Source organism: Antechinus flavipes, chromosome 4 (genome assembly GCF_016432865.1).
Source record: "Antechinus flavipes isolate AdamAnt ecotype Samford, QLD, Australia chromosome 4, AdamAnt_v2, whole genome shotgun sequence".
Lineage (NCBI taxonomy): Eukaryota > Metazoa > Chordata > Mammalia > Dasyuromorphia > Dasyuridae > Antechinus > Antechinus flavipes.
This window is the reverse complement of record NC_067401.1, coordinates 3,770,486-3,796,750: the sequence shown is the minus strand read 5'-3', so window position 1 is coordinate 3,796,750 and position 26,265 is coordinate 3,770,486. Positions and strand designations below refer to the sequence as shown.

The following is a 26,265-nucleotide window of genomic DNA, read 5'->3' as shown; positions in this document are numbered from 1 at the left end:
GGGAATCACACACGAGATAAGAGGAAAAGTTAAACAAGAGTGGAGGAAGAAGAAAGAGAAAGGGACAGGAGAAGAGAAAGGGGTAAAATAAAAGAAAGAGAAGAGAAAGAACGGCCGACAAGAGCAGCGAGAGAGACGGAGAAAAGGAGACAGAGAAAAAGAAGAGACTCATGGGAGATGGCCGGCAGAAATGCGCTGCTACTTATGGGGCTTATCTCATCTTCCGTGATTCCCAGACCCGTCCCTAGGAGAACCTGAGGGTTCCAGACATCCGTGGATCTCAGCAGCAGACCTTAGCTGGGCAGATCATTGTTATTCCACTTTCCTCTCTCTGAGGCAGATTTTGAAATCACTGGCAGCGCTGGATCACCAGGCAATCCCAATCAACCTGGATGGAAAATGGCGCCTGCGTGCAGAGAGAGAACGCTACAGACTGAAAGGAATCACTACGTGCGTATTCACTTTTTTCTTCTCTCTTTTCTCATGTTTTTTTTCCCTTTTATTCTGATTTTTCTCCCTGGATATGATTCATATAGAAAACTATAAAAATGAATGTGCACGTGTAACCAAAAATATTTAAATAACAAAAAAGGAAAGAAAAAAGCCAGCGCTGGATCATTCCCCAAACGTGACCAAGGGCAAGCGGGTCCCCCCTTACATAACTCCGACCCATCTGACCCTTCTCCGACCGGACTCCCAGGGAACGCTGCGTCCTGACTCCATCATCCAACACTCGGGACGCCTCCCTGAGGGCCGATTGTGCCTTTTACAAAACCAAGAGCGAGGAGAACTTGTTTCGACCGTGTTAAGATCCCCCAAGGAGTGACAGCAACAAGCCAGTTGATGCAGAAGAAAAATATTAACCAGACGTGACTCCCAGTCTTGGGCTCATCACTTAGAGCTGGAAGGGCCTCAAAAGACATCACTTTCAATCCTGTCATTTCCAGAAAAGACCTGAGGCCTGGGAAGGGGAAGGAAGTGACTTGCCTAAGGTCACCCAGACAAGAATCCAAGCCTGGCTCTCTGCCCCGGACGCAGCCACTGCCCCCCCCAAAGCCAGTGACAACAATGGATGGGCAGGTGCCGGCCAGAGCAGCCCTGCAGGGGCCAGAGGGAGTCACGGGGCTGGGAGACGTGGCTCCTTCCCTCGGCACTGGGACGAGCAGCGGGGAGATTCCAGGCAGCACCAGGAGGGATTCCAGGCCACCGGGGTCTGGGGGCTGTGCCCTCAGTGGGGGCGTGACTTCCTCTGTCCCACTCATGCTCATGGGGCAGAGCAGTGGGATGGTCCGGCCTGGGCGAGGGGGTCTGGCCCCCAGAGGAACAACAAACCCAGCGACTGACCTCAGGGCCGGGCTGGTTCAGCCGTTGTGGCCAGGTGCCCTGCGGTGTCAGCAGCTCCTCCTTCTGCACCCCGGCCTTTGTCCTCCTCCTGCCTCCTCCTGGGTCTTCAGAGGACAGATAGAAAGTCACCCCCGCGTTGCCTCTGCCAGACCGTGGGGGCTGGGGAATCACTGGCCAAATGTGGTCTGACGACACCTCACCATTCCCTACTGGGCCGGCGGGTACCGAGACAGGCCCTACAGAAAAGCCCGCTCCTCCTGGGACGGGGGGGCCTCTCAGGGTGGGGGCCGGGCCGGGGGCACGGCCAGAAAGGAGAAGGGTCTCAGGCTGGACAGAACGGCCAGAAAGGAGAGGGGTCTCAGGCTGGACAGAACGGCCAGAAAGGAGAGGGGTCTCAGGCTGGACAGAACGGCCAGAAAGGAGAGGGGTCTCAGGCTGGACAGAACGGCCAGAAAGGAGAGGGGTCTCAGGCTGGACAGAACGGCCAGAAAGGAGAGGGGTCCAGGCTGGACAGAACGGCCAGAAAGGAGAGGGGTCTCAGGCTGGACAGAACGGCCAGAAAGGAGAGGGGTCTCAGGCTGGACAGTTTGTGGCAACAGCCACTTCCCCCGTCTCTGAAAGCAGGGGAAGAAAAAGGAATAAACACTGACCCAGCACCATGTTCCATTGGATCTTCACGACAGCCCCAAGAGGCAGCTGCTATTATCACCTCCAGGTCAGCTCTCATTTACCTCCAATTGAGGAAACTGAGGCAATCAGAGGTTAAAGGGCCGGGCGCACACAGCGACCTAGTGTCTAAGGCTGGATTTGAACCCAGGGCTTCCTAATTCCATCCCCTGAGCCTGGAGCTACCTTCCTTGGAGGCCAAAGAATCTTGAAGATGGAAGAGAGCAGGGTTATCCAGTCCTTGAGTAGGACGCAGCTAGTCTTTGCAGGAAGTCAGTCCCAGAGATGGAGAACCCATCCAAGGGTGGCCTATTCCACACCTGGACACACTTAGTCACTGGGAAGCTTTTCCTGATGTCAGGGCTCTCTGCAGCTTCCCCTACTCCTGCTTATGGGCGGCTCCCACTGTTGTAGGCCCGAGTGTCCTTAAGTAGCTGGGCTGGGAGAGGGAGAGGCAGAGGAAGGCCTTTCTACCTCCGGAGCATCCAGGTGGCTCGGGGTGGCCTGGGGCTAGGCCTGGAGATGCTGACTGAACCAGAGCAGGTAAGGAGGTCAGGAGGGAGAGACAATGGAGGGAAAATATAACAGCAACAACAACAATAATAATAATAATGCCATCGTGATGGTGATAATTTTATAGAGCACTTACTACGTGCCAACTGTTGCATTAAGAGAGGTAGAACCCGCCCCCCCCCCAGTTCCCCAGTCCCTTTTAGCTTCTATTTGCCTATTGTTCTCCTAGATTGTGGGCCCCCTGGGAGCAGACTGGCCTTTTTTCTTTTTTAATAGAATTTGTATTTATAGTGTTTAGCCCACACCTGAGACAGAGAAGGCACCACAATACACATCACATGCACGCGTGCACACACACACACACACACACACAGACACACTCACACAAAGTCACACAGCTAATTAAGTGTCAGAGGCAGGATTGGAATCCATGTCTTCTCAGCTCCAATTGCCTTTGGCTCTTGCCCTTTCCCTTCTCGTGGAGGGGAGCAGGGGAGAAGGGGAAAAGGAGGGTTTGAACACAGTGTCTGAGCCTTGGATACCTGGGCTCCCTACTCCGCCATACCCTTAGCCCTCTGCTCCTCCTCATTCACACCATGGGGTGAGGACCTGAAAGGGTCTTCCTCTCAGAAGTTCTAGGGCATGGTTAGGGAACCAGGAAGAAGAGGGCTAAAGTGGCCAACACAAGCCTGGGGCCTTCCCCTTCTGAGGACACTTTCACTTTGATTGATTTGTTCCTATTGGCTTTGGGTCCACATTCATCTCAGTGGGCACAGGGAGACAGAGACAGAACTAGGAATAACCCTTGCCCTCAAGGGTCTTCCGTTCTATGGGAGGTCACATGTTCACAATTAAGTCCATATAAGACAAATTGAGGAGGGAGAGAACTATGACAAAGAATAAGGAGAGATCTCCCGCAGATCAGCATTGGGCTGAGCCTTAATGGAAGCCAAGGATTCCAAAAGGCTGAGGGTAGGAGAGGAAAAATCCCCTCCTGTGGGACAGCCTGAGTAAAGGTGTGGAGGTGGGAGATGGAATCTTGACTTGGGGAACAGCCAGAAAGCCAGTTTGCACAGAGGATGTAGAGAAGAATATTGAGCTGGAGATCTCCCATGGTCACATCTTCCGGCTGTTCCATGGTGATTGAGAATGTTTAAGCCCACAATTTGGAAATAGAGACCCTGGGGTCTAAATCTTGTCCCTTCCTTCTCCCTCCTGTACAGCCTTGTTGCTGAACGTCTTGGGTTCTGTTTTCTCCATTACAATAAAGTTGAATTGGATTTCCTCAAAGCTCTGATCTTGGGATCACAAAGCTCAGAAAGCTGCCAGGGCTCTGGGCAGTCCGTACTGGTGAAAAGCATCTCTCCACAATGGTATCTTTGTTCAGTGAGATGCACCCAAAACTGGAGTGCAGTGGGAGAGTCAGAATTGCTCTCTCCATCTTGAATGAAGAAAGAGGAAAGGAAAAGCTCCACCCCCAAAGCCAAGTAAAAGTCAAAGGACAAAGTCTCAGGGGACTCGTAATTTTAAAAGACTTAATCTCCAGGAGCCTCAGTGTCTGCCTGGGGAAGCTCTCTGCCTGAACTCATGCCCAACTTCAGATCTGTGAGCCATGTAGCCAGAGGAAAATGTTAAAAAACAAAAACAAACATTGGAAGAGGCCACTCCCAGACACATGTACACACCCAAACATGGGGAACTGCCAGAAATCTGGTTTGCACAGAATATTGGGGGGGGGGGAGGATATTGAGCTGGAAATATATCATTGTCACATCTCCCTGTTATCCCATGGTGATTGAGAATGTTTAAGCCCAAATTTCTTCTACAATACAAATATGGCACTGATACCAAACCAGGAAGAGCCAAAACAGAGAAAGAAAATTACAGACCAATCTCCCTAATGAATACTGATGCAAAAATATAAATACAATATTAGTGAAGAGATTACAGCAACTTATCAGAAGGATATCTATGATCAATTGAGATTTGTACCAGGAATGCAGGATTGGCAGGAAAACTATTACCATAATTGACCATATCAATGACAAAACCAACAGAAATCATATGATAATATCAATAGATGCAGAACAATCTTTTGACAAAATACAGCAATCATTCCTATTAAAAATACTAGAGAGCCTAGGGATAAAGGGAGCTTTCCTTAAAATAATAAGCAGTATCTATCTAAAACCAACAGCAAGCATTATTTGTAATGGAGAGAAGCTGGATGCATTCCCATTAAGATCAAGGGTGAAACAAAAATGCCCATTATCATCACTATTACTCAACATTGCATTAGAAATGTTGGTTTTAGCAATAAGAAAAGAAAAAGAAATTAAAGGAATTAGAATAGGCAATAATAAAATAAAATATTATTTGTTGCAGATGATATGATATACTTAGAGAATCCTAGAAAATGATCCCAAATCTACTGGAAACAATTAGCAGCTTTAGCAAAGTTGCAGGATATAAAATAAACCCGCACAAGTCATCAGCATTTCTATATATTACTGACAAAACTCATCAACAAGAGATAGAAAGAGAAATTCCATTTAAATTACTTAAATTATTTAAATAAAATACTCGGGGGCTACCTGCCAAGACAAAAGAATACAATTACAAAATTCTTTTTCTCGCAAGACCATGAAAAATCTGAATCATCCCATTGTTGAAAATAGCCATGTCTATCAGAATTGATCATCATATAATCTTGCTTTTGGTGTGTACAATGTTCTCCTGGTTCTACTCATTTCACTCAGTATCACTTCACGTAAGTCTCTCCAGGCCTTTCTGAATTCATCCTGCCAATCATTTCTTACAGAACAATAATATTCCATAACATTCATATACCATAACTTATTCAACCATTCTCCAACTGATGAACATCCAGTCAGCTTCCAGTTCCTTAACACTAAAGAAAGGGCTGCTACAAACATTTTTGCACATGTGAGTCCTTTCCCTTTTTTATGATCTCTTTGGGAAACAGGCCTAATAGAGACACTCTGGATCAAAGAATATACACAGTTACAAAACACTTCTCACACACATAAAATCAGATCTAAATAATTGGAAAAATATCAATTGTTCATGGCTAGGTTGAGCTAATACAATAAAAATGACAATTCTGACTAAATTGGTCCACTTGTTCAGTGCCATACCAATCAAACTGCCAAAAAAAATTTATAAAACTAGAAAAATAATAACAAAATTCATCTAGAAGATTTTGATCTTCAAGAATATCAAGGAAATTAATGAAAAAAGTATAAAGGATGGTGGCTTAGCCGAACCAGACTTAAAGCTGTATTATAAAACAGCAGGCATCAAAACTATTTAGTACTGACTAAGAAATAGAGCGGTGGACCAGTAGAATAGATTAGATACACCTGCCACAATAATCAAGGTCTAAAACAATCTAGCATTTGAAAAACCCCCAAACTCCAGCTTCTAGAATAAGAACTCACTATTTGACTAAAATTGTTAGGAAAGCTTGAAAATCAGTCAGCATAGACTTACATCTCACACCCCAAACCAAAATAAAGTCAAAATGGGTACAAATTAGGAGAACAAGGGATAATTTACCTAGGAGATCTTTGGAGAAGGGAGGAATATATGACCAAAGAAGAATTAGAGAACGTAATAAAATGCAAAATGAATAACTTTGATTACATTAAATTAAAATGATTTTGCACAAATAAAAACAACACAAACAAGATTAAAAGGGAAATACAAAGCTGGGGAAAATATTTACAGCCAGTGTTTCTGATAAAAGCCTCATTTATAAATATGCCAAATTTATAAGAATACAAATCATTCCCCAATTGAGAAATGGTCAAAGGATAGGAACAGACAGTTTTTAGATGATGACATTAAAACCATCTGTAGTTATATGAAAATGCTCTAAATCACTATTGTTGGAGAAATGCAACTCTGGTGACTCCAGAAGAGAAAGTGAGACTGATGGCTTTGTGCCCCTTTGTTACCTGCTTTGATCTTCACCATAACTTTAAGAAGTGCTGGGGACAGAAGGGCAAAACTCAATGGGTCCCTGCCCTCAAGGGGCTCGGTGAAGAAATGTGTGTTCAGCACATGCCCCTAGTTGTCCAGATCCTCCTTAAAGGAAGCGGACGTCTCAGTGCAACATTCATTCTCTCATTACTTGCTGACCCCGCAGAACTGACTGCCCCACCTGGGAATACCTACCCTGCTAAGGTCATACAGGTAGCGAGTGGATTTCCTGGGAGTCTATGTTCAGTCCCATCAGGACTTTCCCCACCAAGAAAAGCTTCTCTTTGGGCCCACGGGAGGCAAATCAAATCCATAAGCATGTGTTGGACACCAGCTGTGACCGGCGTTGGGCCGGGAGACAAAGGCAAAGCTGGCCCCTGCTCTCAAGGTGATGGGCGCCTCCTGAGCGCGTGTCCACTGGGAAGAGATGGCAAGTCCTTATAGCGGTATCCATAAAGCGTACACGAGGTCGGTACAAGGCCATCCCGGGGAGGACAGAAGCACGGTGGGGAGGACGGAAGCGCGGTGGGGAGGACGGAAGCGCGGTGGGGAGGACGGAAGCGCGGTGGGGAGGACGGAAGCGCGGTGGGGAGGACGGAAGCGCGGTGGGGAGGACGGAAGCGCGGTGGGAGGAATGGAAAGCCAAAGCCAGAGAAGGACCCGGAACGACGGGCAACAGCCCCCAGCCCCTAAAGAAGCCTCTCAGCCCAAGCAGCCTCCTCCTGGCCAGGCCTGTGCTTCTCCCGCCAAAGCTCTTGCAGGGGAGAATGCAACTTCTCCTTTGTTCTGTGATACATCCAAAGTTTCTGGGTAATTAATCGTTTTATCTGTCATGTTAGTAATCATTAATAAAAGGGTCAGTGGCTCTCTCAAATGGCCAAGGCCTCCCGGGAAATCCACTCAATTGCCTCTGTGACCTTAGAAGGGTAGGCGGTCCTAAGTGTGGCAGCCAGCTCTGATTGGCTAGCAAGTAATGAGAGAACGAATATTATAATGAGAGGTACGCTTGTTTTAATGAGTTGGGCAACTAGAGAATATGGCAGAGTCATCTTGGTCGATTCTCTTCACCCGTGCCATCCAGTCTGGGGTAATCTAGACAAAAGGGAGAACCCCCTTCCATTCAGACCTTTGGGGTTAAAACGGGGTGGAACCCCCAGATTCCCCTGAACGAGTTTCCCAGGTTGGGTGGGGTCTGAGGAGAATGCTAGAGAACGAGGAAAAGGAAGAGAAACTGCTTATTAACAGGAGAGAAGAATCACTTGCGTCCGGGTGCTTTGAAGAGCTGGACAGGAGAATCTGTCACACGTGGGCCAGGGTTTGTTCCGGGAGAATTAATAAGAAAATCCTTTGGCCTATGGACCCAATGCAGCCTAAAGGCCAGATCCCTAAGGATTGGGGGGATGAGCATTGTTCCAACAAGGAGAAAAAAGAAGTTCCACCTCCCCCTGCTAGAAAGGGCGTCGCAGGGGCCGGCTGCTTGAGAACTAGGGAGGGGGGCGCTTTTAGGAGAAGCCTTCCAAGGGGTCCAGGGCCAGGACAGAGAAAGGGGCTCCCTCCCCAGGGGCTCCACAAGGTACGGAGAGAGCAGCTTTTAGGTTGGAGCCCTGACTCTGTTGCTTATCAGCTGTGTGTCCTTGGGGGCAGCTGATGGGGCAGTAGATAGAGCAGTCAGGAAGACCTGAATTCAAATACAACCTCAGAAGACACTCACTGGCTGTGTGAACCTGAATAAGTCACTTCACCCTGTTTGCCTCAGTTTCCTCATCTGTAAAATGAGCTCAAGAATCCAATATCTTTGCCAAAAAAAACCCAAATGGGGTCACGAAGAGTCATGTCCGACTGAAATAACTGAACAACAACAAGGAAAATCCTGAGGAAAGCGCTGGACCTCTCTGACCCCGTTTCCTGACAAAATAAAGATCCTCTGAATGCTCTGCCTCCCTCCAGGGCAAGAAGCCCACAAAGCTTCAGATGGGAAATGCTCCCTGAGGTCCAGCTTTGTTATTCCTTTCTGGAGTCCATGTGACTCCAGCTTCACCCTCTGGAACACATCTCCCTCTCTGCTCATGGTGAGGTCCTGAAGAACCAAACAGAAGTGTCTGAAGAGTCCATATTGCTGCAACTACCAAGTATTTCTCAGTTATTTTTACTCATCTCAAGCTGAGACTTAGTCTTTTCTCCACCTATTAACATGAAACCTGATTTTAAGAAGAGGTCCAGACCTACTAGATTGCCAAGGAGTTCTCTAAGGAAGTCAAGTCAACAATAATATTAAGCACCTACAATACTTGTTCCATTAACCCAGAAGCCTTTGAGCTTCGGACACTTTTAAGTAGCTAATTAATACACAGTAAAGCCTCACAGAACAAATGGATGGGCACTCCTTCAGGGATAGCTCCTATGCAAGGGGCAATGGGACTCCTTTCTGACAGCCAGGAGAAAGCAGAGCAACATCCACCCTTCCGTGGTTCCCTCAGATCCTCCCTCCCTCTCTCTTTCCCACCCTCCCACACTCCTCTCTCTCTCTCTCTCTCTCTCTCTCTCTCTCTCTCTCTCTCTCTCTCTCTCTCTCTCTCTCTCTCTCTTTCTCTCCCTCTTTGTCTCTCTCAGGAAGCATCAGGGATCACTCTGGGATGAACTTTGACTCAGTTCCAAAGGAAGTCAGAAGTTTTTCTGGTGGTGATGGGAAAAAACAAAGGGGTTTGAGACCAAGGGAGAGCTGGATGACTCCAGACTCAATAATAACTCCTTCCCAAGAGACGAGTCTTGTGAATCAGCCCTCCCAAGAGGGGAAGGATCGGGTTCTGCTCCGTGCCTGGGGCTTCCAGGCCTTTGCCTGCACGACAACACTGCTGATGAATCTGGCCTCCTGACTCCCAGTGGTTTGTCTCCTGGACCCCTCTGCCCGCAAGATGAAGCTGCCGGCCTTCTTTTGGGGAAGCTGGTCAGAGCTGGAGCGGGGCGTCATTCACATAAGAATTCTGAACTCCGGATGCTTCCCAGACCGAGCTGGGGAAATGTCCCAGTCCAGATCTTAACTGAGATCCCAGATTCCCCGAGTGGAAAGAGCTTTCCGAGAGACCCTCTTCGCCGATTCATCCAAAAACAGCTAAACAGCCCCGTGTCATGGAAAGTGAGCAAGAATGAAAGCTAGCCAACCACTTCTCGTCTCTCGGGATCCATTTCCTCATCTGTAAAAGGGGAACTTGAACGAGAAGATTTTTAAGGTCCTTCCCAGTTCTGTATCTACAATGCTAATATCCAGAAATTCCCAGAATTAAAGGGTTTGCTGTGACCTTGGATGTGACCTCAGTAGCATCCCCTTTCTATTATATCTGACATATTATAAAAGTCTCTTCTGGACATAACCATTCTATGCCATATGACGTCCGGCGTCCAGACACTGAGAGGCCCTGACACTAGTCAGGGTCTCCTCGAGCCGATTCCTGAACTCTTCTTATTTGTCCAGTTTATCCTTCCCACTGACCTTGAGTCCCTGTAATAGCTGTTGACCTTTCTCCAGGTCTACTGAGTGATCCCAGACCAGCCATCTCACTCATTGCACACATACATGGGAGGGAAATGTGCTCATCAGAATTCTTAAGATGGAAAGCACTAAATGGCTTCCAAAATGACTGCTCCATTTGCTGATGTGGGCTTTCCTCACTTGCCTGCCAATTGGACGTGGAGAAATAGATCAAGGAAACTTGCTTCATTTAAAAGTGGTACTTATTTTGACAAGTAGCAAAGGAGAATCCAGAGATGTCTTTATTTAAAATATTTAATGTTAAATACTGAGAGACAGAGACAGAGACAGAGACATTGAGACAGAATAAGAGAGAGACAGTCAGACAGAGAGACAAAGAGTGTGCGTGTGTTCTGGATCTGGAATCTATGAAAACTTATGGAGTCAGTAGACAGACTTCAGAACTTGGATGGAAAATGTTATGTTTTTATTTTTACTCATCTCAAGCTGAGATTTAGTCTTTTTTTCCAACTATTTCCATGAAACCTGATTTTAAGAAGAGGTCCAGACCTACTAGATTGCCAAGGAGTTCTCTAAGATTCAACAAAGGTAAAGAATCCCTGACCTAGAGGAAGTCAAGTCACCAGTAATATTAAGCACCTACTATGTGTCAGGCACTGTGGTGAGCAATGGGGATAGAGAGCTTCACAATCATGGACTTACTGATTTGCACATCGTTGCGGTTTTTAAGAGAATTATAATAATGTGTTGCTGTTGCTGCTTTTAAGAACTGTAATAACGTGTGTTGTTTTTTAAGAGAACTGTAATAATGTGTTATTGTTTTTAAGAGAACTATAGTAATATCTGTTATTGTTGTTGTTTTTAAGAGAATGATAACAATGTGTGTTGCTGTTGTATCACCCAGAAGGGCTTGAGAAATCAAATATTTATTTACATTAATGCATCGAAGACCCAGGATTTCACAGGGTGGGGAAGAAGCTACTTGGGGACCCGGTTCCAGTCTTGGCAGTGATAGGGCCCAGGTCATCCCTCCCCAAGTCTAGGATTCTGTCTATAAAACAATTGGTTCACTCAGATCCTTTAGAGCGCTAAGTCTTTGAGCCTTCTTAAGTCTTCTTAGCCTTCTTACATGTAGGTCCACCCTCTGTAAGTAAGGAAGCTGTTCTGGAGGCCTCTGACACCCATCTATGTCTCAAGCAAATCACTGATGATAAACTGGCCCAAGGACAGATCGCTGAGACACTCAGCTAAGAGCACAAGAGCAGGGCCTGTTGGTATTTCACATGCTGCACAGTCCCGTGGAGCTGCTTTAAGATCAGAGGAGATAAGTTTCCTGAAGGGACTGAGGTTTTTGGTGGCGGCGGCTTTTGAGTTGGGTTTTTGGCCTCTGTATCGCAAGCACTGTGGGTAGCACCTCAAAGGTGGCGTTGATAGACAGAACGGTCACATAGCTAATAAGTCGCCAAATCAGGCTCTGAAGCCAGGTACCAAGTCCCCAATCCCTGCCGTGCCTCCCCCTTAATTTGTCACAAGCATAACATGAGATCATGTCCCTTTAGCGGTTCTGGAGACAGGGGGGTGTGATGTCAAGTGGGCTGGTCTGGAGTCAGAGACTCCACACTTCTGCCACAATTCTGAGTATGAACGATCTCCAGAAAGTCCCTGCACTTTCTCAAGGCTTCACTTTCCTCATCTGGAACAACGAGAGAGTTAAGCTAAATGGATTGTAAGTTCCCCATAAATTCTGAACCCTAGGGTCTTAGAAGAAAGGTCAGGAGGTAGTAGACGCCCAATCACGGGATGTCTCCAAACGGACCAAATGGCCACTTGTTGGAGATTGCATAGAAGGACTTTCTGTTCAAGAAAGAGAATGGCTGGATGTTCCCCAAGTCCTTTCCAACTCTGAGATACGTGATAAAAAGGGGAAGCAGTAAGATTCCCAAAACAGAAGTTGCCAGAAGCGTAAATGGATTACCTCTAACTCAGAGAGGGATAAACCTAAACCCTGCTGTGATTGTCCACAGGCTTTTACTTCTTCATGTATGGATGTGGATTATCTATCTTTTTTATATTGAATTTTTACTTTCCATCGCAAATTTTCTCCCTCTTCCCACTTCTTGCCTCAAGAAGGTGAGAAATAAAAAAAAAATCTATCATAAGTATAAAGTCATGCAAAACAAATTCTGGGGGAAAAAGACAAAAGACATATATGTGTATGTATGTATATGTGCATACATATATATATTATATATACACATACATAAATATGTGTATGTGTGTGTTTGTGTGCTTGTATATATTTCCCTGAAGAGGCAAGAAGTTAAAAATCTATTACAAGTATAACGTCATGCAAAACAAAATCTGGGAAAAAAAGACAAAAGACACACACATGTATATATACACATATGCATATATATACACAGACATAAATGTGTGTGTGTGTGTGTGTGTGTGTGTGTGTGTGTGCTTGTATATATCTCCTTGAATCTAAAGTCTGAGTCCATCAGGTCTCCATCTGGAGACACGTCTCAGCTTAAGTCTTTGGGAACCTTGGCGGACCATTGTGGAGCCAGAGTTACTAAGTATTTCACAGCGACTTATCTTTCCACTGTTACTATCCCTGTGTAAATTGTTCTGGTTCTTCTCACTTTGCTCTAGATCAGTTCACATGTGTCTTCCCAGCTTTTTCTGAAACCATCCCCTACGTCACTGCTTACAACCCTTTATTCTATCCCGTTCATGTGCTGTGAAATGAAGAACACCTGTCATCCTCCCCCTAAAGTTTCCAACATCCCTAACTCGAAGTGCATCCAAAGCAGGAGAGCGTGTTTGGCAGCAAAACACCAGGCCGTTGCCATGCGACTAATTGTGTCAGGTCTGTAATTAGGCAAATCGGGTGCGAGGGCTGGCTTTTGCCTTTGCCTTCACAGGTGATCTCTGCACAGCAAGTGGGGCTCACTGGGAGGGGAACAATTGTCCGCTTTATTTTAAACTAAATCACAGCCGCCTTTGGCAGCAGAAATACACTGGATTTGGAAACCAAAGACCTGATTTCAAATCCCATCTCTCCTACTTGTGACCGCTGCAACCTTGGGTAAGTCCTAATTACACCGAGCCTCAGTTCTGAAGGTGAAAAGATTGGATTGGATGCCCTTAAAGTCCTTTCCTGCTCTAAATCTAGGAGCCTCCCACCCTAAATGCTTCAGTTTTTTCTTCTGTGCAATGATAAAGACGGTCTCTGAGCTCACTTCCAGTTCTAGGTCCATGAGCCCATGACCTTCTTTGCAAATGGAAGGCAAGGAGGATGAGGCTGTGGAATTACATATTTGTGACTTAGTCTGGAGTAACACCTGCCCCTAGGAAGATCTCAAGCAAGACCTTCTCCCATGATGCCCTCCTTGATGCTTATGGGATAGAAATGAGCTTGGAGTCTCCCCAGGTAAGAGTCAGAGGTTCAGCAGGTCCTGCGACCTTCATGGAGACTCTGACAGAACAATATGTGAAGACCAATCCATCTGAATTCAAAATGGTGGCCCTGTCAAGGCTCAGACCCAAATAAAGATTGACTGGATTCTAACCAATCACAGAATTAGCTGGCAGGGTTTGAAGATGGTGGGAGCTGAGACAGAACAGAGAATAACCACAAACATCCTTTTGATATTGCTCATCTGTAAAATGGAAGTAAAAATATCAACCTAATAATAAGGTTGTCTATGAAATATGCTCTTAAATCTTCAAGCTTGGTGCTTATTATTCTCTGAATAAGTAAAATGAAATGAGTAGAGAACTTTTTTTTCACAGTTTGAGGTAAACTGAGAATCATAACCCAGTATTCATTCCATCCCTGCTGAATTCTAATGATGATATAATAAATAAACTCATTTGGATTGAGGAGAGGCTGGACCTCTCCTATGATTTTATTGCTCTAAGGAACGCCCAGTAGAAACTCCCTCCACCAATTCAAATGAGCCACTCATCGGTAACTGAGGGCATTAGGAGTTTTCCTGGGACCTGTGGTTAATTGACTTGCCAGTAGCCACACAGCCAAGGTGTGTCAAAGACTCATTCCCAAGTCTTTTTTTTTTTTTTTTTTTTTTTCATTTCTAGGCCAGCCCTTTGTCCATTATACCCGACTGCCTCTCAATCATTTTAAGGAACAAATTGAAATGTGAATGTGAAATTTGTCCTCAACCAATGCAGAGCCCTTCCTGGGTCACTAAAGATGTTCTGATCACGTCTCCTCCCTGCTCCAGAAACTCCAATGGCTCCCTATTGCCTCTAGAATAAAATATAAAATATTTTTGGTCTATATATGCATTTATTTTACCTCCAGACACACTCTCTTCTCTGCCAATCTGACCTACTTCTTATTTGTTGCAAGCATCTCCCACCTCTAGGTCTTTGCCTTTGCACAGACTGCCCCTCATGCTGGGAGGACCCCACTTCCTCACCACAAATATCTCCTAGAGAAATGGCTCTGACTGTTACCCCTGCCCGGGATGCATTTACCTCTTCCTCTTAGCCTCCCAGAATCCCTCATTTCTTCCAAGCCTCCACTAGAACACGATGAATGAAGCGGACTAATTTCCTATCATCCTAGGCCACAAAAACTGACATATGAGTAAGAAGTGTTCACGATGGCCACAAAAACCTTGCTCATGACTCATGATATCAAAGTAAAGTTTCAAAATCACTGGGGCTCTTTGCTCTGAAATAAGGTTTTACATGCTTTAGGGGAGTCACTGGATTTCTCAGAAGGAGCAACAAGCAATCAAAAGCCAGAGGGGAGAGTTCGAAGGGAAGAGACTGTACTATTGAAAACTTAAGCTGAGACCTTTGTCATCTATCCCCCTTCCAAGGAAAGCCATGGTGCAAAACACCAAGGAAAGCACCCCTGCATCTGCCCCTGGGCTTGGAATAACAGGGAAGACATCAAAATGTGGAACTTGCTGTCATTGTTCAAGTTGCAATTCATATTGTACCTTCTTCCCTCTGCACCTGGCAACATGGGCCTGCAGCGAGGTGCTCTCCCCCATTGCCTATATTCCCCAAGCAACTTTACAGCTTATATATGGCACCATGTGACCACAACGATCAACTAATGGCCAACTAGGAGAACCATCGACTAATGGCCAATTAGGAGAACCATCGACTAATGGATCAGAATTCAGGCTGAATTGTAGGGGTTTGGCCTGAGGCATTGAATTTACAGAAGACCAATGGTCCTTGCTCTCCTTAGGTTAGCTTCAAAAGCGACCTCGCAAAGATGTTCCAAGGGGCCCCTGACAACGGTGTTCACTCCCACTCCCTAAATGTGGACATCTTCCATGTTATTTCCCATGGGCACAATAATTCCTAACTAGAGCTCTGCTGCTGATGGCCTGACCAGGCCCACAGGGACGACATCCAGATTTGGGGACACCAAGTGGCACCCCGCCTCCATATCTTACCTGTGAAGTAGCCCTTTACCTTCAGGTAACCCACAGCCAGTCTGAGGATGGAAAGTTTATCCAGCCGGGCCCGGACATCCTCAGGAAAGGGCAACAGGTTGGTCAGTTTGTTGAGTTCCTGATTCAGACGGTCCCGGTGTCTTTTAGAAGGGTTGGACTTGGTGCCCTCAGGAGTGGGTGGTTTGGGACTATTGGATAGGGGACAAAAAGGAAAAGGAGATTATGATCAATTTAACTAGGCGGGTCTGCGTCTAATTTTTTTTTTATTAAACATTATCCAAACCACTGAAATGTCTAAGCCGATACCCCCTGGTAAAATTATCCCAACCCTACTGATCCTCAAAGGCGCAGCCCAAATTCAGCATCTTCCAAATTCAGTCTCATTTCTGAGCGTCCTCTGCTCACAACTTCTACAAGAATAGAAATAGTTCTGCAGATTTCAAACAAAAACCTGGAAAGACTTACATGAACTGATGTTGCGTAAAGTGAGCAAAATCGAGAGACACAATAACAGTAATATTGTGTGACAGGCAGCTATGATCAACTTAACTCCTCTCAGCAACATAATGATCCAAGGCAATTCCAAAAGACTCATGACAAAAAATGCTTCCACATCCAGAGAAAGAACTGATAAGAGTCTCCATTCGGATGGAAGCACACTATTCTCATTTTTTGCTTTTTAGCCATTTTTTTTCCTTTTGCTCTGTTTCTTCTTTCACAACATGACTAATGTGGAAAGATGTTTTACATGACTGCACATGTATAGCCTGTATCAGATTGCCTGCCTTCTCAGGGAAAGGATAAGAGAGGATGAAGGAAGAGAGAAAAATTGAAATTCAAAATCTTTCAAAAATGACTGTAGAACGTTGTCTTTATGAGTAACTGGAAAAGAAATGAAATACTATTATTTTTTTTAAAGAATAGCTCTATTCCAAAATTATTTTCTATTTTTGTAACTCTGGGAAAGTAACATCCCCATAGCCCCAGTTTCCCCATCTGTAAAATAGAGATAATATCATCTTCCTCCCTGGGTTTTTAGAAGAGTCAAATGAATTTAGAGAAGGTCAAATGGATAGAGAGCTAGACAGAGGATGGATAGAGAGATGAATGGATAGACAGATAAATGGGTGGATCGATAACTGCTGCACAGGTAGATAGAATTTTGCACACATAAAGATGTTATTTTTATCATCTACTCTGCATGTACCTATACATGTACACATCATCTCCCCTAGATAAGCTCCAAGCTCCCCTAAGGCATAATTATTTCATTTTTGTGTTTGTCTAACACAGTGACTGGCACCTGATATTTACTTAATAAAAGCTTGTTGAGTGATTGAGTAATTAATATCAGCTAGTCTTTACATATCACTTTACATTTTACAAATCACTGTACTCACATTACCCCATTTAATTTGAGCAACAATCTGACGCAGTAGGTGCTTTTACTAATTTTTTTCCAGATGGAGTAACTGAGGTGCTCTTTATTAGCCCCATTTTACTGGTAAGGAAGTGGAAGCTAGATCCTTTGGGGTTCTTTACCAACTGGGAAGCTTCTTTAGCCCCCCAAAATCTGCCAGAAGTTACCCCCTGCTGGCACAAGCTTACAGAGCTAGCACCCCTCCTTGCCCCTCAATATTCAGATTTGGATCTCGTGTATACTTTACTTTATACTCCAAATCAGATACTATCCTTTCCTGAACATCTCTCTCCAGTTCTTTTGGATTCTTAAACTGTGGGTCATGGAGTCGAGTACCAATGTAGGGGTCACAAAATTATGATTTATTATCAGTAAATATTTGATTTGTATAACTTTTATGTACCTATATACCCAGGATCAAGTAAAACTTTCTCAGGTAAAAAAAAGGGGTTGCAAGTGGAAAAAGCTTAAGAAATCCTGATTTAGAGAACCAGGCTCCAGGAAGGATTGTATCTTTTAAACACAGAGCTCAAAGGCTAAAGGTACTAAGGGCAGCCCCTGAGAGGAACACCGATCTCATCCATTTCTTGGTGGCCATAGGCCTTCAGGCCAGGAGACGGCAAAGGGCCTAAAGGCTTTTGTTTCAGAAAAGTTTCCTCCAGTTGGACCCTGAGGGAGTCAGACCTGGACCCCGAGCCTGGGCCTGGAACTCTCTCAGAGGATGGATGAGCCTCCACTCATCTTAGCTTCTGCTCATCTTAGCCTCCACTAAGCTCAGGCTCACCCACTCCTGCTCTCCCCAACTTCCTGGCATTTCTTTTTCTCCATCACAAAAAGAGAGGCCATACTTCTGAAGAGATAGGAGGGGAGGCCTCAGGTGTGAAATGTCACATTATCAGATTTGTCGGGTGTGGTGATTGGTTCTGCTTATTTTTTCTCCTTCCTTTTTCTTTTTAATTCTTCATTATAAAGTATAGTTCTGAGAGAAGGAGAGAGGTAAGGTTGGAGGGGGGATTAAGCCATCTAAAAACAAAGATGGATTTAAATAAATATTTATTTTATTTAAATAAATTTAGATATATTTTAATTTATTATTTATATTTATATGACATATTTTATATATAATACATATTTATATTATATAATATATCAGTATATATTACATTAATATATTAAATATATTATATATTAATATTAAAATAAAATTTTAAATAAATTTAAATAAATAAAAAATAAAAATGGATTTAAAAGGGGGGAGCTCAGCAGTCTGCAGAAGATAGCTCAGGGCATCTTGAGAAAGAAATGGATTCTATGCCTAGTTCTTCAAAGGGGAAGCCTATTTCCAAAGCCCATGCAGACAGCCCCCTTTAGAACAGCTCGTCCCCCAACCCTTCAGAAGCACTGACTCTCCGATCACGTGCAGCCACAGTCTTCCACTAATTCCCATGACCAAAGTGGAATTGTTGGGCAATAATTCCGCAAATGAAAGTCGCGATTTTTGTGTGTGGGCAAAGAACCTGCCACAGCCTGCAGAAGAATGTTGGCTACTTTCCTCAGTTAGGGGAACTCCCACATTTCCAGCAGGATGGTATTGATCAGCCTTGCCCCACAATCCCTAGAAGTGGAAGCCAATGAGGGGGGGTTTCTGTTTGATTGTGAGCTGGCCACCCCGGGAAGTGCTTTATCTCAGCACCCACAGCTCCCCAGAAGCCAAAAAGCTATGTCCCAGCAATTGGGCTCCGGGAAAGACACCAGAGAACACTCACGAATTGAACGTCTGTTGTCCAAAACCCAACATGGCCTAGAAGAGACACTCGAGCCCCAGCTGGGCCAGAAGAGGGATGGGCTTGCCAGCCACAGCTCCTCTTAAGAGTCTTTAAAGTTTTCAGCTCTCCCTCAGTAGAAGAAGTTCCCCACTGTAAAAAGACAGAGATGCTTGCAATATGAAATCCTGATTAAGCTCTAAAAATGGGCTGCCCGTCCCATATGACAAGGCCCTGGGATCTCATGTAGGGACACTCATCAGCTATAAGTTGTTGCTTTCAGGACTTGCCCGAGTGCACACACTGGGGAAAGCCCACAGGACACAGGCCTGAAGACTCAATATTTTCTCAACTGCCTGACATTCTGTTCAGTGACTCGAGCATGGGCGAGACACTGACTGTACATCTTTGGGAGAGCGACGATGGCCCTGCGCAGTCACTGGGAAACGTACCAGCCATACGTTTTACATATGAGGAAACTGAGGCAAGCAAGAAGCAAATGAGCACATTTGAAGTCATCAAGGAGCGCCAGTGAAGCTGCAGAGCTTCAGGGAAACGGCAAAAGCATCATGAGGGTTTTACACAGGCTAGCCAAAAATTTCTGTGGGGCTAAACAAGTACAGAGCGGCTTCCTGCCGCTCTCTCCTTTGATCCTTAATGCAACATGGGGAGTTGATGCTATTTCTCTTTCCATTTTACAGAGTTAGAAACTGAGGCCCAGAGAGGAGGAATAAACAGTTAGGAAGGGACAAAGTCAGGATTTGAACCCATGATGCTAAATTGCAAACTCGTTCTATACCTAACCTAGGAGTCTCATTTAAGTGATCCTGACTCCCAAAGTGATGCATTTCAAAGAGTTGAAATCTCTGGGGACACTTTGTTGTCACACACACAATCACGCTTGACACGGCTGTAGTTTCCCAGCTTGGAGCCCTCTGATGACCATGAACACATGGAAGACTGACTCTAGGCGTCCCATGCCAAAACTCCTGATGAGATGCAAGTTGGACTCACACTTTCATGGGAGAAAAGGGAGAGCTCTTTTGTTTAATAAAAAGAAAAGCAAATGAGTCACGGCTCTTTCTCTAAACTGAGTGATTAAGGAAAGCCGCAGGGTCAGGAGCACAGGACAAAGTAACTAAAAATCCACCCGAAGTGTAAGTGGATTTAAAAATAAAGAGGGCATCTTGTAATCATTAAGTGTTCCCTCCTCGAGCCAAGTCAGAGGAAGTTGGGAAGGCAAGGCCAGGTGGCCATGGGGGATACACACAGCAGCCTGCCCGCTTCTCACTCAATTCTGTCAGGTGGTCCAGCACAGGCAGAAGGGAGGAAAGGAAGGAAGGAGGGAGGAAGGAAGGAAAGGAAGGAAGGAAGGAAGGAAGGAAGGAAGGAAGGAAGGAGGGAGGAAGGAAGGAAAGGAAGGAAGGAAGGAAGGAAGGAAGGAAGGAAGGAAGGAAGGAAGGAAGGAAGGAAGGAAGGAAGGAAGGAAGGAAGGAAGGAAGGAAGGAAGGAAGGAAGGAAGGAAGGAAGGAAGGAAAGGAAGGAAGGAAGGAAGGAAGGAAGGAAGGAAGGAAGGAAGGAAGGAAGGAAGGAAGGAAGGAAGGAAAGGAAGGAAGGAAGGAAAGGAAGGAAGGAAGGAAAGGAAGGAAGGAAGGAAGGAAGGAAGGAAAGAAGGGAAGGAAGGAAGGAAAGAAGGGAAGGAAGGAAGGAAAGAAGGGAAGGAAGGAAGGAAAGAAGGGAGAAAATAAGGAAGAAAGAAAGAAAGAAAAGAGGGAAGGAGAGAAGGAGGGAGGGAGGGAGGACGGAAGCAAAGAAGGGAAAGAGGGAGGAAGAAACAAGCTACCTGTGTGACAGGGGGAACTTCATCTTCCTGAGCCTCAGTTTCTTCTTCTGTAAAATGAGGGAATTAGACTAAATGGTCTCTGAAGGTCCTTCCAGCTTTAGGTCTAGGATCCCATAATCCTGCAACAGCTTTTTTCTCTGTAAAATGAGGGGATTAATATGGCTGATCTTGGGGATCCCAACAAACTCTAATTTCTACAATCTGTCCTCTGGTCTTTTTTAGCCTCTTCAGAATGCAGAGACTGGGCAGGGAGAGCAGCAGCCACCCCTCTCTGGGCTCAGACAAAAGTCCAATCCACACAACAATTACAGGCTCCTATGGGTAGTCCATGGTCCATGGTCTGGGTTCCAGTCAATGTGCTGTTTTTCCCACACACACAACACTCCAACTCCTGCCTTGGGCCAGTCCTCCATCTTTGGGGTGCATCTCATTTCCTAAGGTTCTAAGTCCAGGTTCTGGTCAAATTCTCATTACTTGAGAAAACTTTCCAGGCAGCTACAGGGCACCAAAGACTGAACTTGGGACGAGAGTCCATCCCCCTCTCCCTCCTAGAATGTCTAATTTCCCTCAAAGAGCAGCTCCAGGGATTTCCTCCAGGAAGCCTTGCCTGATCCCCCTCTCCCATTTGCTAGCCCCATCCCCAATTATTCTGTATTTGCTTCATTGCATATATGTTCACATTAGATAGATAGAGAGATAGATAGATAGATAGATAGATAGATGGATGGATGGATGGATGGATAGATAGATCTGTATATATCACCTTGGCAGAAGATAAGCTCCTTGAGACAAAGGCATTGTCTTGTTTTTTGTCTTAATATTCCCAGGTCTATTGACTCAGTGCATTGAGCCAGGTTATTTCCATCCCCTTCCTCCTCTACATACACATTCATGCTCTCTCTGTCTCTCTCTGTGTCTCTCTGTCTCTCTGTCTCTCTTTCTGTCTCTCTCTCTCTCTCTCTCTCTCTCTCTCTCTCTGTTTGTCTCTGTCTCTCTGTCTCTTTTTGTCTCTCTGTCTCTCTGTCTCTTCTCTGTCTCTGTCTCTCTCTCTCTCTCTTTGTCTCTGTCTCTCTGTCTCTCTTCTCTGTCTCTGTCTCTCTGTTTCTCTCTCTGTCTCTCTCTCTGTCTCTGTCTCTCTCTCTCTCTCTGTATCTCTCTTCTCTCTCTCTTTCTCTCTGTCTCTCTCTCTCTCTCTGTCTCTGTTTCTCTCTCTCTCTCTCTCTGTCTCTCCCATACACACTCTCACTCATTCTCACACTCTCTCACACTCACTCACTCACTCTCACACTCAGTCCACTAACACTCACATTCTCACACACACATCCTCACATTCACACTCACACAGTATTCATTCAAACTCTACTTGAGGAATACGACAGTTAATTAGCATTTATATAAAACTTAAGTTTGAAAATTATTTCATCTTTGTTATTTCATTTGATCCTCATGACAAACCTCAGCTACTGGGGCTACCTTTAGTCTCCAAATTAGAGCCATGGAAACGGAGACCGGGAGACGATCAGGTGTCTTGCTCAGAGACAAGGCATGAGTCACGTGTATTCCCATGTAGCAAAGTCAACAGCCACCGAGTCACAGCGAATCCATTTCTAAGCCAGATCTCCAGGACCCAGTCTCTGGTGCCCCACGGCTTCCTGGAAGGTTTTCTTGGGCAAAGAGAATTTCCTGGTCCCTGGACTCACAATTTTGTGACCTGAGATGCACCTGGGCACACGCCCTGCCAGTTCTCTCACTGAGAAAGCTTGGTACTGAGTAGGCCAGGGAAGTCGCAGTCCAGAGGTCTTTTCCTTCTGGATCAGAGCTGGGGCAGGGGGCCCTTTTGGGCTTTTCCAGAAGATACCGTTATGGTTCTCCATATACTTGGTCAGGTTCATCCCTTCACTTTGGGGAACAAGCTGGGCAAAGAATTCTGGGAATCCTGAGAATTGGAGTTGGGCCTGTGAGTTAACTAGCTAGAACTAGCATCACAACCCTTTGTGCCTCAGTTTCCTCCTCTGTCAAACTAGGATCAGGAGGGACTGTGTGTCACCCCTCTGCCCACCGGCAGGAGCCGCACTGCACTGGGTTCCGGGTCACCCCCTCTGCCCACCGACAGGAGCCGCACTGCCCTGGTTTTCATGAATAGCCCCATGCCCGCCTCAACCCTTTGTTTTAGAGGAAGGAGGTGCTGAGAACCAGACAGGGCCTGATCCAAAGACCCCTAAGAATAAGGGGCAAATCCCAGATTCCAGCAGGTCCCAGGCTAAAGTCTCTGCAGCCCGCTGGCCAGGGCTGGAGCACACGCAGCTGCATGTTACATACTAGAACCCAAACCAGCCATGGGTTTTCCCGAGCCTCTGGGGGGGACATACAGCGCCAGGCTTAGAGATGCTCTGAGAACGGCCCTCCGTGCCCCCCCCACCTCTGTCGGCTGTTCTGCCCCTCATACATCTCGGCCTTCAGTCCAGCCCCTCCCCCAAAAGAAAAGAAACGACCTTAGCCTTGCTCTTGACACTTGAGCCAGTTCAGAAGAACTGAGAAAGAAAATCCCCCTCTAAGCAAAAAAAAGAAAAGCAAAATATTTTTCTGGGGGGTAGGGGGGAGGTCGTTTCATGAGGCTGGGGAGAGGGGTGGGGGCAGGGAAGAGATCCTAGGGAACATTAAAAATTTAAAAGCAAAGCCACATAACCAGCCCTAGCCGACCCCCCAACCCCCAGCCGGCCTCACCGAGCCAGAGGCAAAACCGAGGGAGGGGGCGCGGCGGGACCGAGACAGTGGAGGGGGGACGAGGGGGGACCGAGATGGAGGCGCGGCGGGACCGGGGGGACACTGCGGGACAGGAGGAGGCGATGCGCGGCAGGAGGAAGCGATGCGCGGCAGGACAGGCCTCCGAGTTGGGAGACTTCTCTGTCCTTAAGGAAGCGGGGAAGGTGTAGCGCGCGACTCTGCGCCGCGAAGCTTCTCCGAGGGCTGGGGTGGCGCTTCAAGGCCACTCGGTCCCCGTGCCGGGTGTCCCGGGAGCCCCGCTGGGACTCCCCGGTCTTGCCCGCACACTTTGGATGGGACAGAACTCCCGAGCTGAGGACGGGGCCCCGGCCAGGACGCCCTGGCTCTGGAGTCAGAAGTGCTGGGTTCTAATTCCGACCTTCCGTTTGTCAGATTTGGGAGCCCGGCCCAGAGGTTTCTCGACCTCCCCATCCGCCAAATGCCGACCTGCTGCTGGCCCCCTGCCCCCTCCCAGCCTCCCGGACGCTCGTTTCCAAAGTCGGAGCCCCACGGGAGGCGCCCCGGGACGGGCGGATCAGCCGAGCTGAGCTCCGGGGAGCTCAGGTGGGGCGGCGGCGGGTAGGCGGCCACCCGCTCCCCCCTCCAGGTACCCACCTCTTCGGCACCGGCTTTTTCCTTTTCTTCACGGCATAGACGCCTCCCGCCGGTAGCATGGCGAAGGCTGTTCCCTGTTTGCTCTTCCTGACCAGCCCGAGGACCCAAGCGTCCGGCACCTCCGAGCCAGGCGTCCCGCACCTCCGAGCCAGGCGCAGCGAGAGAGGGAGGGACGGAGGCTGAGAGCGGCGGGGGGAGGGCCCGGGAGTACCGGGGGAGGAGGCGGGCGCAGCACCTCGAGTTCGCACGCAAGCTCCCCAACGCCAACCCGACTGCGCTGGGCCGGGAAAGGGGCCGCCACCTTCGGCTGGGCCTGGGGTCAGGCGCTGAGGCTCCGCGGGGAGCTGCTCTTCGGCCACAACTGGGGGGGGGCGCGCCGGAAGGGTAAGCCGCGGCAGCGCCAGCGGAGCCCCGCCGTCCCTCCTGCCCGGCCCCTAACTGGGCTGCTGGCAGCCTCCGGCCTCGCCTAGGCTGAGTCAGAGCGCAGACCGCCGCCTCCCGCAGCTGCCGCCCGAGGCGGCTCTCGGTGGGGAGGGGGCGGGAGGGGGGCGATCACTCCCTCCCGCAGTTTAGCAGCCCTGCCATCAGCAGGGACCTGCGGGGCCCGACGGGCGGCGGGCAGGGAGGGCCGGACTGAGCGCTCCGCCTGCCAGGTGGTGGCTGAGCTCCGGGCGACACCCAACCCAGGAACCTGGCGCGCTGGAGGAGGAGGAGGAGGAAGAGGAGAAGGAGGAGGAGGAGGAGGAGGAGGAGGAGGAGAAGGAGGAGGAGGAGGAAGCTGAAGCCTGAGAAGAGGAGGAAGAAACGAGTGAAAGGAGAAGGGGAGAAGAGAAAGAGAGGGAGGAGGGAAGAGGGGAGGCAGGGAAAGGGAGGAGGAGAAAGAAAAGGAGGGGTGAGGAAGGAAGGAAGAAGAGGAGGGAAAGAAGAGGAGGAGAAGATTGGGGAGGGAAGAGGGGAGGCAGAAAAAGAGGGAGGAGGAAGAAAAGAAGGGATGAGGAAGGAGGGAGGAAGAGGAGAGAAGAAGAGGAGGAGGGATGAAGAAAGATGAGGTGGAAATTGGGGAGAGAAAAGGGGAGGCAGATAAAAGGGAGGAGGAGGAAGAAAAGGAGGGATGAAGAAGGGGAAGAGGAGGAAAAGAAGAGGAGGGATAAGGAAAGATGAGAAGGAAGAGTTTGGGGAGGGAGAAAGAGGAAAGAGGAGGCAGAAGAAGGGAGGGAGGAAGAGGAGGAAGAGAAGAGAAGAATGGTTAAGGAAAGGGAAGGGTAAAACAGGAGAAGGAGGAGTCTGAGGAAGCAAGAAGGGAGGCAGAGAAAGGAAGAAAGAGGTAGAGGAAATGGGGGGAGGAAGAAAAGGAGGGATGAGGAAGAATGGAGGAAAAGGGGGGAAGAAGAGAAGAGTGGGGGAAAGATGAGGATGAAAGAGGTGAGAGGAAGAGGAAGAATGATGACAGGGAAGAGGAGGAAGAGGAGGGAGGCAGGAAGAAGGCGAGGAGCCTCTGCCAGTGCTCTCCACTCTGGTCACACACGTCCTAAATGAGGGGTAGATAAAATTGGCCAGTTTTCTTTTTTCCTAGGTGACAGAGGACGTTCTATTTCCTGCCCTCCAACTGAAGATAGTTATAGTCCGGGTGCTGTCCTCTCCTGGGAAGTAAAGTTCACAGAATTTTATTGAGGCAGATCAATACAGAGGGAATGGGATCAAAGGCTGGCCATAAAATAAGCCAACTTCACATCCAGTCTTTGACCTTTACCACCTGCGTGATGTTGACCCCTCTGTCTTGTCTCTTCTGCACCTCAATTTCCTCCTGGGGACAGTGAAGGGGGTTGGCCTAGAGTATTTCTAAGGCTTCCTTGGTCTAAATCTAGGATCCTCAGAAGCTGGAGGGGCCCTCGAGGGGGTCATGTGGTCCAATCTGTCACCTAATGCTGGGTAATCATCTACAATATCTAATCTCATCTTGAATACTGTCTGACTGGGAACTCACTACTAGAAAGACCCTTTACTCACCCCAATGCTGGACAGCACTGCTGGTTAGAAAGTCCATCCTTCTATTGAGCCAATTCTCCCATGTGACCACCCCTTTGGGGTCTTCCTTTAGGGCCACTTCCTACCTGTGTGACCTCAAGCAAGTTTTTCTCTCTCTTGTTATCTATAAAATGATACATTGAACTAGACAGTCTTTGAGAGCCCTTCTGGATCTAAATTTATGATCCTATGAATTCACTCTTGAATATGACAGCCCTTTAAATGTGGATTGACAGCCATCCTGTCCTCCTCCCCGCACTCCCAGCTTTCCCTTCTCCAGGCAACTGGGTCATCCAGGATCCTTCGGCAGTTTCTAAGCCCCTGGTCACCCCAAATGCCCTGCTTGGTGCAGCGAAGCACTTTCATCACAG

General features: G+C 47.3%; 1 protein-coding gene across 1 annotated transcript in view; it reads right to left on the bottom strand.

Annotated features, from left to right (window-relative positions):
- LOC127562779 (aryl hydrocarbon receptor-like) overlaps nucleotides 1-24,559 on the bottom strand; it is a 71,331-nt gene extending 46,772 nt beyond the window's left edge. The window contains exons 1-2 of the mRNA XM_051998754.1: nucleotides 23,870-24,559; nucleotides 15,466-15,653 (exon numbers count right to left, since the gene is read on the bottom strand). Coding sequence (XP_051854714.1) covers nucleotides 15,466-15,653; nucleotides 23,870-23,928 — 247 coding nt within the window. The 5' untranslated portion in view covers nucleotides 23,929-24,559. The remainder of the gene's footprint in view (nucleotides 1-15,465; nucleotides 15,654-23,869) is intronic.
- Between the last annotated feature and the right edge of the window lie 1,706 nt (nucleotides 24,560-26,265).